Below are 18,867 nucleotides of genomic sequence, written 5' to 3' on the forward strand. Positions count from 1 at the left end.
TCATCCGTTTGACAGTGTATGTTTCTGACCCTAAATATTTAAAGACTCAAGTCAATGATACGCAAACATTCCTTACAATTAGTTTGAATTGTAATCCATTTAGCAGAAAAAGGTTAATTCATTCATATGTGTGTACGAGTTTAATTTCAGCAACTCTTCTGGTTATGCAATTATAGAATCTAAAATGACAGCATTGCCTGCCAAACATGCTTTATTCTGTAAGTATGATACAGCACTATCATTTGTCTGTGACACACCAATGGGGTTTACCCATCAACACTTAGACAAAAAAATATGACCAACATGAAATGCAAATATCACGACTAAGATGTGGTTTCTACATTAGAACGGTCGGCAACATCTACAGTCTGGTGTTGCTAAAAACAGAGCTGATGAGCTGCTAGCTTTCTTTTTTATATTGATGTTTTTTTTCACACAACAGAAAGAGCTGCAGCCTATTTTAGGACTCGTAGATGTTGTGTGTGTGATTCTTCTCGGATCTTATTCCAGCAACAGAAATGTGGTCGAACTTCGAAGCCTGTGGGAGATGATTACTCACAAAAATTAAGCCGAAATTAATTCAAGTTCTCTCTAAAAATGCTTGTTAGAGAATCTGCTTGTGCTTCTTGTATCTGTCATTTGAAGCCAAGCTACCAGCAGTTGAACATTTCAAGGCCTCAACAGAGACAGCATTAAGACCCTTTTATTATTAACTCTAACTTACTCTTAAGAATAATGACATATTTGGTTCTTACTGTCTCTCCTTTCAACCCTGCCGCTTTCTAACTCTTGTCTATGTGGGGTTATCAAATTGCATGTTATTGCATCCAGATAATTGTTTAAATGATTCCTGTAGCTCTGTGTAAAAGATTGCTTTTGTTAAATGTCATCTTCGTTTTGGTACCAAGATGAAACATTTCACGTGGGAGTGAAGGACTTCATTTCATCGTAATCATTATCAGATTAACAGAGACCTTTTATTTCTCTGGAACAAAATCTAAATCCGTCTCCAGGTTGAATCATCATTCATCTGATGTCTCAATTGTTTTCTCTCTTGTTTGGATTCCTACATGGCTTCACAGTTCTAATGGAAATATTTCCCTTCCTTGCCAAGCACCCTGAGGAATTTTTTGCACGACTGCATCTGTATCTGAAGGCAAAAATAGCTTCACATTGGGGATAGCATGTACCAGTCAGACTGTATCTAACAGACCTTCTCCGCTCTCAGGGCGATGAAGACAATTCCCCACAAAGAAATGCAATGATTCGGTTACTCAGAAAGCTTAGAGAAAACATGAATATATAAAGGCTGACCTGAATGTTGCCAGCATTGTTTCCAACAAGGTCGACTTTGATTGGACAGAGCTAAGCAAACTGTTTCCAGTCTTAACGCTAAGCTCAGAAAACCATCTCATCTCTGTAGCTTCCTTTTTGCTGTACAGACATGAGACTGGTTTCAATCGTCTTATTCAGCTCCAGCAAACAGGCAAATCTGCATATTCCCAAATAGTGCCAATTATTCATTTTTAAAGGTACAGTCAGAGCGATATGTCTTATGCTGTAAGACAGAATCAACTCACTTTTTATTTCATGTTCTTCCATAGCTTGTAGCCTCTTGGTGTTAGCTGGATGTTTAGCTGTTGCCCATTGGACCCTACCGTTAATGCTTTTCAGTCAGAATGAATATCTGCACTTCGTCAATTGTACCAATAACTGTGCAAAACACATTTGCAGGCTTTTTAAAACCTGGGTGGCAGATGCTGATTACAATAGTTGACAAAGAGGTTTGTGTCTGTGCTGATGGTAGGGCTGCAACAAACGACTAATTTGATAATCGATTAATCTATCGATTAATGAAACGATTAATCGACTATTCGGACTATTATGCCTTGCACAATTTCTCAAACGCTCTGATTTAGCCATCAACTTTTAGATTTATCTTGAGGTTGTTTTAGGCATGTGGAAACTAACAAGGAAGACAATAAAGATGAATACTTGATTCAAAAATACATATATTATTAAATTAACTAAACTAAATTAACATTGCTTTTTATTTAATTAAATAACATTCCACGTCAAAAGAAACAACAATATTTTAACAAATCATATTAAATAATGTCATAACAGAATTGTAAACAGAATAGCTGAAACTTTTACAAAATAAATAACTCAGTTACCTCTAATCATTAGCCCATGTTTGTATAATTTTGTTAACTTTATGTGTTGTTGACGTGGAAAAGTTATTTGTGGATGGGGATAGAGAGCTACTAGAAAGACAGTCGAACCCGGTGCATTCCTCCGTCTGAATGTGGTGCACTTTTGCTAAATGTTTAGAAAAATTGCTCGTGTTACCGCCCTTACATGCTAAACACTATTGGCAACGAGCATTGTCCACATCGAGACGGGTAACATTTAACCACACCTTGGAGCGCTTCTCTCCACCATCTCCGCAGTGTGTTGCTGCATGTAGCAGCCGAGTGTGTGTAAACTGCCCCGCCCCCTCGCACACAGACGGGAGAGAGAGAGAGATCTCGTCTCGATTGGAAAGGTCGAAAGTACATCGTAGACGCATTTTTGTTTTCTTTTTGCATATTAGAAACGAGTTGGCGACACTAAGACTGCGATATAATGTCTATGTAGCAATAATACATGACATATCTTTTTTAAATAATGTAAAAGACACGTGATGACGTCACCAACGAATCGACGACTGAATTAGTTGGCAACTAGTTTGGTAGTCGATTAGTTAGTTGTTGCACCCCTAGTTGATGGACATGGCGCCAAAAAAAGTTGACGGTACTATCCCCAACTTTTGCTAATCAGAAACTATGAAGTTTGAATACTTTTTTTTTTTTTTTTTTAAATACACATATCTGCTTTTCACCATAAATAAAGGTTTACATCTAGATTGCCTTCCCAGAGAGATGACGCCTAGCAATACACAAGTGGGAAAGAAATGTGAGCCGGTCATGTTAATAACGGCACGTGTTAATAACGGCACCTCTTTCCTTTTCGATTCCAGTTTGGTATTCAGTCTGCCCTTTGAAAGTGGAATCCTTTGAAACTCTATACTTTGGGAATTTGGCGTCAATGCAAAGTAGTGCGTTAACAAGTCAGCTCGGTGTAGTTAGTCACATATTGAGTTCGCTCAGAGCAGCAGCCGCGGTCTGATCTGTGGAGTTTGGTTGCGTAACTACTTCGTCAGCTGTCAACACCACAGGAACATTTTCACTAGGTGTGATGTTTTGGCTGTGCATGACTGTGCGTTGTCCCCATGCCACACGGTTTTATGGATAATGCCTTTTCAGTTGCATAATAGCGCTCAATAAGAAAACTGCACCACAAGACTTTCACACGGACTCCTCTACTTTTAAAATACCCTGATGAATGATTAAAAAATTAAAACAAACAAAGTTTCCTGTTTTTTTTTTTTTTCAACCAACAGTTTCAAAATACTAACTATTAATTAACTTAAATTCATTATACTCTCATTGATACCAAAAAAGCAGAAATACCAAACAATTTTTGCCAATTCATTTTCTGTCGATCAATCAGTTGACTAATTGTTATGCCAGCTGTGTTTAAGGACAAACATGCATATCAATATTCAATATGTAAATATGAGTGTCAATAGCTATTGGAAAAAGTATATTTTGAATCACTTCATAGGGGTTGTCTTCAATCAAGTTCTGTTAAATATGGAAACATAACTAACGAGGAGTCCCTAATAAATAACTTGACTAATAAAAGATACAAACATAGTACCCTGCAGTTTAACTGGAAAAATAGCAATTTAGACATTCACTTTAATGATTACAATCATTTACCCCTCAGTGTCAACACGTGTCGTTGATGGCATCTATATTTGTGTAACCCCAGAACCTCCGGGGTCTCCGGCTCTTGAGCTGTAGTAAATCAGACCTGCAGGGTGGGTTTCCATCGCAGAGACAGTCCTGTGCTGCGGTGCTGGAACAGGACGTCACTGTAGTGTGTCACAGCATTTCTGCACGGCTGCCAAATGGTGTTTATAGCTTAGCCAGGGTCAGGCTTGACAGCTCTCATAACCCTGAACGTACTCACCGTCTAATCCATAAAAGGCTTTGCAATTAAAGCTGGGAAGGACTGGGTTGCCTCTGTGCGGCAAAATATATCAATGTATTGTCTATTCGTCAGGCAGTTTAGCTACGAACCAGTAAACCAGCTTTGAAGAAATGTTGCTGTCCATTGATCATTAAATTCAACTAAAAATAATCTGAACCTTTGTCGTGATGGATTTCATTACCTTGCATTACCTAGTGTTCTTCAAGCTGCGCCTCCTAGGTGAACAGTTGCCTCTTTCCTCCCCTCTTGTCTCATCTGTTAACTGTTTCCAAAGAGCTTCACTGACTTTTATATAAATATTTTATTCTATAGAGGAACAAATATATAGCTGATACACTTTACTTGAACTTCTCAATTGGGTGTTTTACTTTAACTTGCGATACATAAATAAAATAATAACCTGAAGTGATTACCTTAGGCTTTCTAGTGTGTATCTGAACAGGGACTCAGTGTATTTCCTTTCTTTTGTGTTTCCAGATGCCCCCTCCACAGAGCAGCAGGAGCTGTTCACCCAGAAACTGCAGCAGTGTTGCATGCTCTTCGACTTCATGGACTCTGTGACGGACCTGAAGAGCAAGGAGATCAAGAGGGCCACGCTCAACGAGCTGGTGGACTACGTCTCCACCAACAGAGGGGTGCTGGTGGAGACTACGTACCCAGAGATCACTACCATGGTGAGGATACACGTGGATGGGGCTTTCATTTATTTGGTGCTCCTCCGAGTTTCTGGGGCATTAGTAGGTTCAGAGAAAAGCAGGAATTAAATCCAAAAATCGTTGTTTTGTGTCATTACTAGTGTTTATTGTTAAACAGCAAAGATGTTCCCTCTGTGTCATCGTACAACATCCATAATGGAGGCTGGCGGTGTGTCTCGTCAGCACCGGAGGAATATCATCACTTCATCCATTAAAGCACCAAATCCACAGGGAACATATTCTGGATGTAACTGTATTACCCAGGGAATACAGAATAAGCATTTTGATTTTAAATTGTCTCAAGCATTGCACTGTTGCACTTAGCATCTGTAGCTGCTTCTTAAATCTTGTATGATGACACCTACAAAGCCACAGTACAAGGTCAAATATTGTTAATTATGTTCACTACCAATCATCTTTACTGTGTGAAATGATTCCACTGATTTGAGATTTTGACCAACTGTTAACCCCGTTAAACCCTAAAGAACATGCAATAAGCTGAAGTCAAGACTTCCTGTATCCATTTCACAACAATCCCTCACCACACTTCTCTTTTGTTCAAAAATATCTCACTCTCCCCATTGCTCTCTTGACTCAAAAATGCAAGAAGCACCACTCAGAAATGTCAATAATGCAGGTCACATAACATCCTTCAGAGAGCTCGTATCGTTGAGATATTTATGTATTGACAAAGTTTCAGTCTCTTCGACCTTTTATCGATTCACCCGTCACACATTCAGGTGTTCAGAGATCCTTGCCCGGCTTTTTGAGAACGTTATGAAAGAATCATCTTTTGAAATACTGCGAACACAACCTCCTCCCCTTACTAATCACAATAGAACCACTCATTCTATATATGAATTTAAAAGCCTCACATTACCTCCGTGTCATTCCTTATTAATTACATGACAGCACAGTTACAATGCATTTACAAGTGACGCACACCTCTGGTATTTATAATTGACATTCTGCCTGGTGGGAGCATGGTTTTGTCGCCATAAATGTATTATTAGAAACTTGTCTTTGCACTCACCAGGCATGGGTGATAATACAAATAGTCGAGGAACAATTGCATTTAAAATAACACTTCAGCACAGATGATATTTTATTAACCTTATGTCGTGCACATTTGAAGGGTTGAGTAATTCACACGTTAGCTCTTGCCCCACTGCTGTTACACAACGGTCTGTTTGGAAACCAACACCCTTTTTTAAAGTGTCTTTCACCGACATGTTCGATGTTTATGTTCTCGGAACAGGTGCTTTGAGTGGCGTAGTTTTCCTCCTACTGTACAATAGTGACTAATGGGCAACATTTACTAATGAACAGGGAAGTGCGGCAGTGATTCACTCCACACATTATCATGATGGATATGTATGAGCACCGCTGAGTCAAGGAGTGTTCGTTATTTGGACTGGAGGCAGTAATCCACATCATACCTGCAGCAATTGATTCAGGGAAACGTTTTTTCTCTCACATTTGTCTTTAACTGGGTTTTACATGATGACATAATTACTGTTTTTATAGGCTGCAGTTGTTTAAGGAATGTTCTTGAACCAAGCGACTCAAGAAAAATGACCTTTGAACCATTTTGCCTGTAGATTTGGAGCCCTATTTAATCATGTGCAATATCCAATGCATACAGACTGCAGGGTTTCTGTGTTAATCACATTAATCAGAATGTATTTTATGTTGAATGTGTCTACTGATTGGAGAGGGATGAATAAATGAAAGGTTCATTTCAATTTGAAGCATTATTGCAGTAATTCTGCACATTCACGCCAAGTATTTAGTTTTCTCTTATTAACAAAATCACTTGAAGCGAAGTGGCGTTTCACCAGAAATAGACGTCCAAAGTCAATTTTCCTGTAAAATCCGCCACAGAAATACGTCTCTAAACATCTTATTAAATACACATTGCCCTAATTTGGGCAGAAAGAGGAGAGAAGTTGAGTAAGAAAGACAAGCTTTTAGTTAGGAGATGTTTAGACACGTGCTTATTGACATGCCTCTGCTCTAATGCAATAATGTGTGGTCATATGATGTACATTATTTGTCTAAAGAGTGATATTCAGGCACATTACGTTCTAATATCTTAAGCACTCAACAACAAGCTGTCACATTCTGCAGACGGCACTGTTGTGCAGCTGTCGAGTTAGACATTTTCTGGATTTATTTGTGTCCTGCGTGGTGCAGACGTCTCATTACAGTTAATATGGCTATTTAATTATCATAATAGTGACAGTCAGTCAGTGCTTCAGTTTTTATCAAGAATGCTAAAAAACAGCTTGTGCAAAAAAGTTTAAACTAGTTTGATCACCATTTGCATCGGGAAGGCATACATGGAGGAGGAGGGTAAATATAAAGGTGACGGATAAGAGTGTCAGCCATTACACATTTAATGTCAGTGTTTAAACCGTCTGTGTTGAAGACCGGTATGTATTAGCAACAATCTGCACACTGTTATTGTGCTGGTCCCACCCTGAAAGCAGCCAAAAACAGTACGTTTTTTTAAATGGAGAGTTATGGCTGCTAATAACCATCAATTATTTAAAAACGATCTCTACCTTCCCTTTTTCAGCAATTAAAAATAGCTCATACACACAACACAGTTTGTTTCAAGCTGGGGCTTTCCTATTTTTTTCCATCCTGACCTTTTCCCTAAATATAGACATTGGGCCTTGGGATAAATACATAATGAATACATTTGTATATGCCAACAAAGGCTGTAAACAAAGAAGCAAATGTGATGTGAAAAGTGCATAAAGAAATCAGTTATTCCCACTCTAATGCAATCATAGTAATACTGTTACATCTCACTAATCACAATCTATCTACTCATTTAAAAAATGTGTACATGCACGAGGTGTCTATTTCAGTTGTGCTTTTCCACCATGCATTGGCAGAAGAGCATGCAGACAGGAAAGTGAACAAGTGAGAGTGTGTGAGCAACAGGTTGCATGGGGGATAATAAGCTACTTAACATGTAGTAGCTTGGTTGCACATTCCACATAAGTGACCTCCTGGGTTAGCACACCAGCAGGTTTGTAAGACTGCGGCAGCTTAAATGCGTGACTGCAGCCAGCGCGCAGGTATTAGTGGTCCTACTGGGTAATCTCATTTATTCTATTCATGGGCCGGACAGGGGGGGGACGCGGGTCATGCTCGATAGATACCCCGGTCCCGCACTAGAGACGGGCTTCTGAATGAGGTTAGACAAATAGCAGCTGCACTCAGAACGCCGGGTTGATAATAGCCCTCCCCGATACTCCATGCTTGGCATCACATGATAATGAAGAGGTGAGGGTTTAAAGTGCTGCCCATTATTCTGCCGCAGAGAGGACGGCTTTGATCACCGAGTTTGTTAGGAGTACAAACGGCGAGGGCTTCTCATCTATGTGAGAGGAGGTTTTCGCCTTATTTGTCAACTCTATAATTAGTGTTTTTGAGTAAATTAGGTTGGATGGGATTCTTCCGGCACGGTTCGTTGAAACGAATCATCTTTGAGCTATAAATCCCCCTTTATTTGCTTTAATTCGCATATTTTTCATCCTTTTCGCTAATGCTTCTCTCAGTGCTTGTGCCGATCTCTCTATCTCACCCCCGTCTCCCCCGCCCTCTCACCCCCGTCTCCCCCGCCCTCTCATCCCATGCGTTGCTAGGTGTTGGTTGCTGCTATTGTCACCCTCTATTTGACCCCATACAGAGCATCGCTTGTCATCAGCTTGTGTACATTAGTTTCACTTACAGCCCTTTCACTTATGAACGGTCCTTTTTTAGGATCCTCCTACGTTTCTCTCACACACAAATCACACTTTTCTTTCTCTCTTCTCTCTCTATCTCTCTCTCGCTCTCGCTCTCTCTCTCTCTCGCCCGCCATGTTTGCTATCCTCCCACAATATTTTCTCTGGTTTTGTCCGACTGCTTTTATTTTCTGCCTCTGTAAAGTGACTGGGAGAATTAAATAAGTGTGGCGTATGCTTGTGTGGTTAATTATGTAACCTATTATCTGTGCAGACAGTGTGCATGTTTGAGTCCTCAGACAGAACCCAGCCCCCCTCTACCGTCTGGAAGTTGTCGAGGACGATATCGAGTAGAATTCATTTAATTTCTCCTGCTGTGATAGTTATTCGTTTTACTTTTCTTTGGGATATAATAATAACAAGACGATTGTAGTTTTGGTGGATTTAAATATCTAATATTCATCTCCTGCAGTATGTTAACCTCTCCCCATTGCCCTCCAAGAATAGACAGAATAAAATCCACTCAGGATCAGTTCTTTATTTGAATCCTTGTTAAACAATATGCCATATTTGGTCCAGGTGTGGCTCCCGCGTGTGTCCGAATGCCATCAACATCTCCATTTATCTTCAATCTGTGAGCATTTGGCCTCAGAGCACTTCTCCTGGGCATCACACTGAGGCTCAATGCTCCGCCTGGCAACTCACTCTGCTAGTGATCTGATTCCAGCTAAGCCAATGATGTCCCTCGCACCAGGGAGAGTAGAGTCATGTGCCACAGAGAGGTTGTAGATGTGGCTCACTGATGTATTCATCTGCATCATTATTAGCATTTCCCAACAGATGATTATGTAACGACAGTACTGTGTTATAAAAGGGCGGGCAGTCCCAGGTAAACTGTTAAATGTTGCTGTGGTTCATTTAGAGAAAAAAGAAAATGTCCACTTGTGTGATAATAAGTATGTGGACTTGAATTAAAGGGGCCCTATTATCAGTTTTTCCGCCAGGGGGCCGTCTTGCCGTCATTTGACGCCCTTATTCAGCTCGGGACGCCCTGGACGCGAGCCGAGGGCGTTCAAAAATATTAATAATTTGAGAGAAGATCGAGAGTTTTTATCGCTTGAAATGACGAAAAGGAAAAAGGACAAGGACATCTCGCTGTTGGAGGGGCAAAGGTGACGGAACGTGCGCGATTTGGACGCGATGAGCGGGGGGGGGGGGGGGGGGGTTTTAGTGGAGCACGCGCGTGAGCTGCGAGTGCCGGAGCCTCGCAGCGGCGAAACTGAGGCTCCGTGGTAAACTGTGGTAACATGAAGAGCCGTTTGGGAGCCGAAAGAGCCGGCGCTTTAAGAAAGCCGAGCCAAATGATCCGGCTCACTAACGTAAGAATACAGTATCTATAGTATAGAAACACACCCCCCCCCCCCCCCCCCCCCGAGAGCGGGGTGTTTCCGCCCTCTCAGCCCTGATCTGGCGGAAACACTGCCTATTATTATTTTTGGGGTCTTCCCTTTCCTGTAGTGTGTCATAGGATTTGTGAATCTAAATGGTCTCCCACACTCCCACTGGACTCCTTTGTTTACTTCTGTAACATGGTGACATCACTTTAATACTCAGATAAACACAGTGATGAGTGAATCACAATCTGCCTTCCTTAGCCTGTGTTTTCACACCAGATTTAAAACAGTTTATTGAACATGAGAGCAACTGATAATGACTTAGTTACTTGAGGTGGGTTTCTCCTAAGAAGAAATACCAAAATAACACTGGTCCCAGCTTTTTAAATGGGAATATTTCCAGAGTTAAAATAGTATTTTAGGACGGATACAATAGAAAGAAGGAATTTGACGATGTCACCTTTGGCTGTAGAAAAACATACATGACATTTTTCAATATTCTCTGGCATTTTAGAGGCTGCATCATTCAATATGAATAGAAATGTGATTAACTACATTGTCCTCCTTATTGACTCCAAAGTCCTGAGGTGTAGTGCCAGTCAGTGAGCTAAGCTGAGTTCTTTACTCCCAGATGTATTTGTGGGTCTGTTGTAAAAATGAGCAGCGTTGTTGAAAAAAACAAACATTGGCAGTAAGCATCCCTAGAAACTCTACAGAGTCTACTGTCAAACTCTACTGTTTATAAAACAAGCAGCCTTCAATAGGTTGTGTTTCTGCCGGCTGAAGGTCGGATAAGATGCTGGATGTTAGTGAGTTTGTACTCTCGCGTACTCTAACTGCAGACAATGGTGAATGATGTCCTTAAACACTTGCCTATGTGCCTTTTTTGTGATGTTTTACCTTCACACTAACACAGTAACAGTCGGGCAGTGTCAGTGTGTTACTATAGAAACACACTTACTGACAGTTGTGTTGAGATTAACATTGTCGTTGCCAGATGGTGTTTTCATCAGCTCAGAAACAGCTGCACTGTCAGACTTCTGTAAAATAACAGGAAGGACACAAGCAAGAAAATAACAGCTCAGTGTCACAGTGGTGATCTGAAGGGCTTCTGAATGAACTGCCCATTCAGCCTTGAAGAGGGTGCATCAAATTGCAATGCAAAAATGTAATCACAACATGTCAAACTGTCTGGGGTTGCATTCTGTTCAGACACACATTAAAACAACTTGTGCAAAGTTTTGGGGAAATTCATTGAGATTTAGAGGTGGAACACAGCATGAGAAAAATATGAACATTTGCCATTTTTAAAAATTTCTAAAAATGCAAGAAATTGTTTTTGACAACAACATGTATTTATTTATGTACAAAAAGAACAACATTTGAAATTGATTCCTGGTCCAGCTTGCGCTTGCAGTGGCACAGATTTGGCTGTTTAGAGCGGTCATGCTCAACTGCCTGCAGCACATTCTGCAGGTGCTCCTGGCTGCTGCCACAAAGTCTGAGGTGAGTTTGACGCCACGCTTGGCACAGTCATTCACAACATTGATGGCACGCAAATTCACCGCACCCATCTGGAATGCTTCACTGGCAGCTAGGGAGCTCCGATCAGGGTTTTTGGGGCCGATTGCCGATCACAAGTGATGTTTAAAACCCGGGGCTCATTTTTATATTGCTTCAGTTTTATGATCATAACGGATCGAAAAGTTCAGATACATTTTTCAATGCATGATGCGCTTCCACAAACAACCAACATAATTATTACATTCAAATGAAGTACATTATTCAAGTTTACATTTAACTTTGGATAATAACACTGGAGCGGAAGCGCTCTCTTTTCCTCTCTCCCTCTCTCAGCCCGTCGGTATCGTCTCATGCAGCTCACTGATCCAGTAACGAGTGACCCGACAGTAAAGAATAAACATGTATAACTAGTTTGACTAGTTCCAGAGGTAGATAAAATAGCTAAGCTAACTCTTAGTGTGTGTTTTGATCCGCTCACCGGTCCGTCACAGCGGGTGGAGCTGCAGGATTTCTGCTTCACACACGTCGTATACCGCTATTTTTTCAACAGACTTGTACTCGTACAGGTGGTGGTAGAGTGTGAGGTTGTTACATGCGGCATCTACGGCCGTGTCGGTGTCGCAGGTCAGCCACCACGTTGCGTAGATGTGCGAAATGAGGTTGGCCAACGCCCGAATCTTCTGCACATGCTGCCACGTAGTGATGGTCCCCTGAGGAAGCAACGCAATGTGCTGCTCCACCAAGGTCATCTTGAGAGTGTAGAGCAGCTTGGCCATGCACCGCGCCTTGTGCAGTGCTCTCTCCCGTTGGAAGGTAACTGGAGTGTGTGTTGCACTGTCTGCACCCCAGATACATAAGACACAGCTCATCAGGAATGTATCGGGACAATTAGCCGCTGTGCTTATGTGGCATAAGGTCCCAGATGTCCCAGAGCCGTGTGAACAATGTAACCTCTGGCGAGCGTGACGTCTCCATCTTGAGGTCAGTGAAAGTGTGGCTGAGGAGCACCTGGCCGATGTGGTGCCGGCACCCGGACCAGAGCAGTGGTCGACCCAGTGAGAGCTGGATGACAATGAAGGCTGCCGTGAGATGACCAGTGATGGCACCAGAGAACGACATAAGAAATGAACCGCTTTATCATGGCTCCCCGATGGGTGCTGGTTACCCCCTTTTGCCATAAAAGCTGATGTGCCGTTCCACCTCTAAATCACCACGTATCGCACAAATATTTTGCATTTATTGTTTTTGCATGGATGTTAACACTTTTAGCACCCAGACAGATCAATACGCTGGAACTGTGTATTTTGATGCACAGCACCAGACCAAGCTGGGGACAAATCCTTTCAGAAAATAATAAGATCATACGTAAATGGTCAAACCAGAACATCTGAATGTCCCAGCACCGATGATAGTGCTCAAGTACTCCCCTTATTCAGTGCATTATTCCAACACGGTGATGTCTCCAGATGCTTCCAGGAACATTATTGGGTTTTCACTGTTTTCTCCAAGGCTCGCTGGTTCAAAAATGATACTTCCGTGCAAGGTTTTTCCGCAGGTTATTTCAGCATGTCAGATTTTGGACTACTGTCAGGTTTGAAATCCCTTTGCCGCCTTTTCCTCCCATTAGTGTCATTTTTGATTTCCCAGCTGCCAATATGTCATTTGATGTTGTCTTAGAGTGCACCCATTCACATAATGGCAGCTTTTCCAGCTCCCAAATGCTGTGTGTGTCACTCTCAAACTCACCCTTGCTAAAAATAACAAGGTGGCATAGAGGTGTCTGTGACCTGTCTACAGCGGTTGTCTTCGGCTCAGAATTTTAATGTTGGGGTTGCTGCAGATGCAGAATCTGTAATGGTTTTATCCAGCTCCTGTGATTTGCTGCGGCTCAGTTCAATTAAACCTTGCAGTTCACGCCTCCCAAAGTGCATGTTGAACACTTGTAATCAGTTTATACTCTCCCACCTATATTTATTTAATCTTGTACAAACCGTTGCAGCCTCTGATGACAGAAGAAAACTAGCCTGCTGTATAAAAAGTGAATTACGCAAGGTTTCTGTTTGGTTCCCTGCTTCAGGTATATCTCTGTTTAACCTTGTCTGAGGTGTTTGGCGTATAAACAAATGAACTGTAAACAACTGTAGTGTGTGGTTTGTCACGCCAAAAGAACACTGTCCTTCTCATTCACACTACTTGACCTACTATATGTAATTTAAGTCAAATCAAGGAGGTGATTTGCGGCAATAGCAACGGCCCGCTAATTCAAATAGCAGATTTTGGAATAATGCTACAAGCAACGTGGTTTATTGATGTGGGCACTGAGCTCTTGAAAACAAATTAAACATCCACTGATATACTTCATAAGCTCACATAGGTTAAGAAAAGTCACATTTAATTGATAAAGCACATTAAAGAAAGTGCTGACCAGAGCAGGAAGCTAACACAACATTTATCACACATAAAAGAAACACAGACATAGTAACTGTTACAGAAATAAAAAACCTAGTCGTTTCATAAGCCGTTTTTTTTTATGCCAGATTTTTAGCATCTAGTAATTCACTTCAGAAACACTTTTTGTTATATTCCATGGAATCTTAAATGCTTTGACAATAAATACATTAAAAAATGTCATCTGTTGAAGCTGTAGTACTGTAAAAAGCACGACCAATCATGTGAGCCGGCCCGGCTAAAATAACTGGATGGCCTACCTGCCTGTCAGCCTTCCATCTGTGCACAAACTTATCTCGTGCCCTCATTGGTCATGTGCGCGTCCGTGTGTTGGAGGAGGGGCTCTAAGGAAGTCTGAAGGAAGGGGCAGATTTTTTCCGGTTGTGTATTTTCAAATTCTAGCGCACTCGAGCTGGTTTCTCCATTCTTACCTACCTTTAAGTAAAGGCTCGCTTATATTCATATTTCTCCTGCTGTAATCTCCTCCCATGCTCTCCTGGGATGTTTATCCTTTTCTCCGGTTTTTATGAAACTTTACTCATGATTTTGTTTATCTTCTTTCCCTCCAGATCTGTACCAATATATTCCGCACTCTACCACCAAGTGACAACCCTGATTTTGACCCGGAGGAGGACGAGCCCACTCTTGAGGCTTCCTGGCCTCACGTTCAGGTAAGGACTCTATACCGTCCTCGTCTCCCTGTTAAAGGATCAGTGTGGTGTTTACATTTACGAGGTGCAATGTCTTTCTATTTTTAAAGTGTTCTTTCTCTTATCTTTCAGCTGGTCTATGAGTTTCTCCTACGCTTCTTAGAGAATCCAGACTTCCAGCCCAGCATCGCAAAGCGCCACATTGATCAGAAATTTGTTTTGCAGGTAGGTGTCTCGAATACAAAAAAAATGTACGTGATGGAAGTTCAAAGTAGGGTTGCCAGAAACTGACCATGATCAAAATCGATTATTCGGCAGCCCTGGCGAATAATAATCGATTATTCGACCGAAAAAAAAACATAAATAATAATATATAAATTAAATCGATTTTTAAAAATAATATTCGATTATGGAGACTGTAACGAATATTCGAATAATCGAATAATCACTGGCATCCCTAGTTCAAAGTGAACCTGCTTTATTACAAAGAGACAAAGTATTCGTGGTAGCAATGGTTTTTGTAATTGCACATGCATCAGTTTGTTATCAGTTTTGTTGGGTTTGTTAGTAGGAAGCTAAAGCTCAATTGCAGCCGTAAGACCTAAAAAAACAACAAGATATAATTTCATAATTATAACTTTAGAGGAGAGTACTATAGCTACCTGTTGATCTGACGGTGATGTGACAGCTTTACGGCTAGATCTATTGATTATTTCCATATCTCTAAATCTACAGATTATATAAGTCATTGCAATTGTCTGTATATTAGTTTCCAAAATCTTATTTTTTTCGACAAAATCCATCCAGATATTGAATTTACTATAAAAGAAGGATAGGAATACCCCAAACATATTTTACATAAGCGACCTTTAAGTTTTTGGCCTTTTGTTTTGGCGAAATTACTGATCGATGAATCACTGCAGCGCTTCACACAGGCTGTTCAAATGCCTAGAATTCCTAATGTGGTGAGTTACAGCATTCAGCAGCGTGTTGCAATGTGTTTTGGGACCCTGCAGTATGATTGTTTGATGAGTCAGACATTAATAAACTAGCTCAACTACATCCTCCCCGCTCAGTACCCACTTACATCAGGAATGCTTCCCTTCTCATGTGAAGCCGCAGAGCTAACGGGGCCAGGAATGTTGGCCGGGGCCACATCCGAGGTGCCTGGGCCGACTTTCCATGATGTGAGTGTGTCGTGGGGGAGCTTTAAATAGCCGCCTTATGTTTACTCTTCAGGTTGAGAAAAGGAGGACTGTGGTCGCAGCAAAGTGAAAGGAGATGGAGGTTTGGGGTGGCGCAGGGTAGACAGCCTCACTTTTCAGAACACAAGAGTGTAGGAGCAGCTCTTCGAGTATCCCTCTTGAGACGTTCACAAACATTTTGACACTTTGACGAGGTGATGTATGCATGTGCAATAGTCCCTTTGCACGAGGTGTGATATCCTCTAATGTACTCCAACAATCTTTTTGCTGCTTGATACAAAAGGAAAGAAACGTTATGTACTTTTTAAACTATGACTGTGCCATTTAGGTTGAATGTTTCAGCTTTAGGCCCGCCACATTACCCCCATGTACACAAGCCGAGTTTTTTCTACGGCAACCCGGATAAAAAAGAAAGAAAGCCAAAAACCTATAAAACGCGTAATTTTTTTCAACAAAATTAATGGTAAGCATTTCTGTATTTGTTCCCTATTCCAAAATGTACCGCATATTTGGTTCCCAATATTTGGCAGTCGTAATATAAATTCATGTTAGAGCCAGAAGGTTCAGCGTTTTGTTAAAGAAGAACGGTTTAATGTGCAGTGAGATGAGGTAACGGGTCAGCAGTCACGTGTATCTGGGTGTACCATACAAACTGTAAAGCCTGTTTCCTAATGCACTTCAAACCTCAAATACATCCTAACCTTAGACAAACCCCTTGAGCACATTTCTGAATGTACTTCTTCAGGTGATCGTCTTGTAGCCCTCCTCCCTGTAGAAATGGGTGTGGAGTAATACAAACACGCAGCTCGGTGTGAAAAAAAAAATGTTTTGATGTCAACTCTGATTCAGCCAGAGCTTTGTGAAGCTGTTTAGTGTAATCATGCCACTTGTCCCAGAACATCCTGAAGTGGAAAATAACGTTATGCATGATTGTGTCAGTGTCCTATCGTCTTAGAAACCGAATCACTGCTTTTTCTACCGTTCTCAGTCGTTAACGGCATACTCTGGTCCTTGGGTACGCAGCTTTAAAACTAGCTCCTGAACCGCTGCATCAGGGAGCGCAGCTGCTGCAGGAGACAGCCTTCAACATGGGAAAACAACCATATGTGGAGCTCAGAGCTGATCATGTGGTCAGACACGTGGTCAGGGAGTATTTTAGGATGTTTTGTTATTTACAGGCACACAAAAAAAGTGAAATGCCTCACAGGGGGCTTTTTTCAGTTTAAGCTCCTTTCTGAAAAATAAGAACTTACTTTTCTTTTGTGGAAAAAAATATATTTGAATGAAAGAAAGTAAATATACTGTTGAATTACTTAATATAATCTCACAGGAAAAACACTGCCAGAAGAATTGAATATTTAGACAAAGGCTGTGATATAATATATAATAGTTACATTTACTAAAAGAAGTTCTGTCATTCAAAAACCCTTAAATGTTCTTGAAGCAGTACCCTTACCTTTTCAAAAACATGAACATCATTTTAAATCCAAACCTGATTCAGAACATGTTGTCTTTGTTATTGATTTCCTCAGTGTATTATTTTTGTAAGCACTCACTGCTTCTGTTAGACATTAACATTTCTAAGAGCATTAATCCAACATAATTCAATTTCCTGTCTCAGCCGCCAAACACTTTTGTTTCTGGACTCGGTGTCCAACTCTGTCCTGCTGTATCCACACTACAGTAGAGTAGAGTAGATAAGGCAGTCAGGTACACATTTGAAGCAAGCCATTTGATATTGCTGTAAGAACATTGAATCAAAAGATAAAGTGAAATCATAATACGGTCCATTTCTTAATCGATTTCAGTCTCATAAAGTTATTTTACGTTGAATCTAGTGGCACAAAATCCGGTTAGAAACCAGCTTGATGCAGCACAGGCTTAAATGTGACATTGTCCAGCACAGCCTGAGATTTTTTTACAGAAATGGAAAACTCCTTTTTGCTTAAAAGATGTTATAATCCAGAGTATTATTATAACTGTTTTTGTTGCTGCGGTGACATGAGTCTGTTTGACTCAATCATCTTTAGTAAAGACAGAGGCTTTCACTCTGGGAATTACTCGTTTAAATGTTGGTAATAACCCGTTTATTCTCACAGTAGCTACTCTTTCTATCATAACTATGAAATAAGCTGAGATGGACTTTTCAGGATCTTCGTATTAAAACCATGAAGGAGAATTATAATGATTTGTTCTCTTCTGAATATTTCTATGTTGGCAAGTCCCCTCTCTGATTGTGCCCAGTGTCTGGCTACAGATGGACAAAACCCGCAGCGGAGTAATGATCCGTTTTTTTGGGTTATTTTGGGACATGTTCTGATTCAGGCTCCAGAGAAAACTCAAATCCCAGTGTGCACTACTGTGATTGAATATTGACGTCACCTCAGGCACACACAGCATTATACTGTGGCAGCTTTCGTTACACAATTAAGTCGGGGCCCATCACAGACTTATTGATCAACGGCATCTGTTATGTCTGGTTAGCAAGGATGTCAATTTCACCTAAACAAACATTTGGTCTAGACCTTGCTTTGAAAGATATGCAGGGAATCGTGTACAGATGATGATCTCTATTCAAACAACCCTTATGTTCGAATAAGTTAATAATGTTCTCTTATAATTTACAGTTGGAAAAATAAACAATTAAACAACTACTCAATGGTGTCAGAAAGGAGATTTACTCAAGTACTGTAACATTTTGATGTACTTCTTCCCCATTGTAATTCAGAGGTACATTGTGGACTTCTGCTCCACTACCTTTTGTTACTGCTGATGCTTTTGTACTTTTACTTAAGTAAGATTTTGATTGCAGGACTTTTATTTAAGTATAAAATCTGAGTACTTGTTCCACCTCTGCAAATGAAAAACTACAGATAAAAACACCTCAACTTCTTGTCATTTATCCGCTAACATATATGCTGATTCCGATGTGTATCTGCAACACGCTTATATCACTTTGGCTCTAGATCAAACTAACATTTAGCACTCTTTCATGTATGTAAGGTAAAGCTTACAACTTGATGAGTATTTACATGTCGCAATATTTATCTCCCAGGGTTTGAATTAATGTGCAGAGCAGAAGAAGAGCATGTGTGCATGGTGAAAAG

At 40.8% G+C, this 18,867-nt stretch overlaps 1 protein-coding gene across 1 annotated transcript in view; it reads left to right on the top strand.

Moving 5' to 3' along the window:
• Positions 1 to 18,867, top strand: part of ppp2r5a (protein phosphatase 2, regulatory subunit B', alpha isoform) — a 52,050-nt gene that overhangs the window by 14,401 nt on the left and 18,782 nt on the right. The window contains exons 2-4 of the mRNA XM_079645476.1: positions 4,579 to 4,775; positions 14,475 to 14,576; positions 14,688 to 14,780. Coding sequence (XP_079501602.1) covers positions 4,579 to 4,775; positions 14,475 to 14,576; positions 14,688 to 14,780 — 392 coding nt within the window. The remainder of the gene's footprint in view (positions 1 to 4,578; positions 4,776 to 14,474; positions 14,577 to 14,687; positions 14,781 to 18,867) is intronic.

Source organism: Notothenia rossii (genome assembly GCF_949606895.1).
Source record: "Notothenia rossii genome assembly, chromosome: 8".
Lineage (NCBI taxonomy): Eukaryota > Metazoa > Chordata > Actinopteri > Perciformes > Nototheniidae > Notothenia > Notothenia rossii.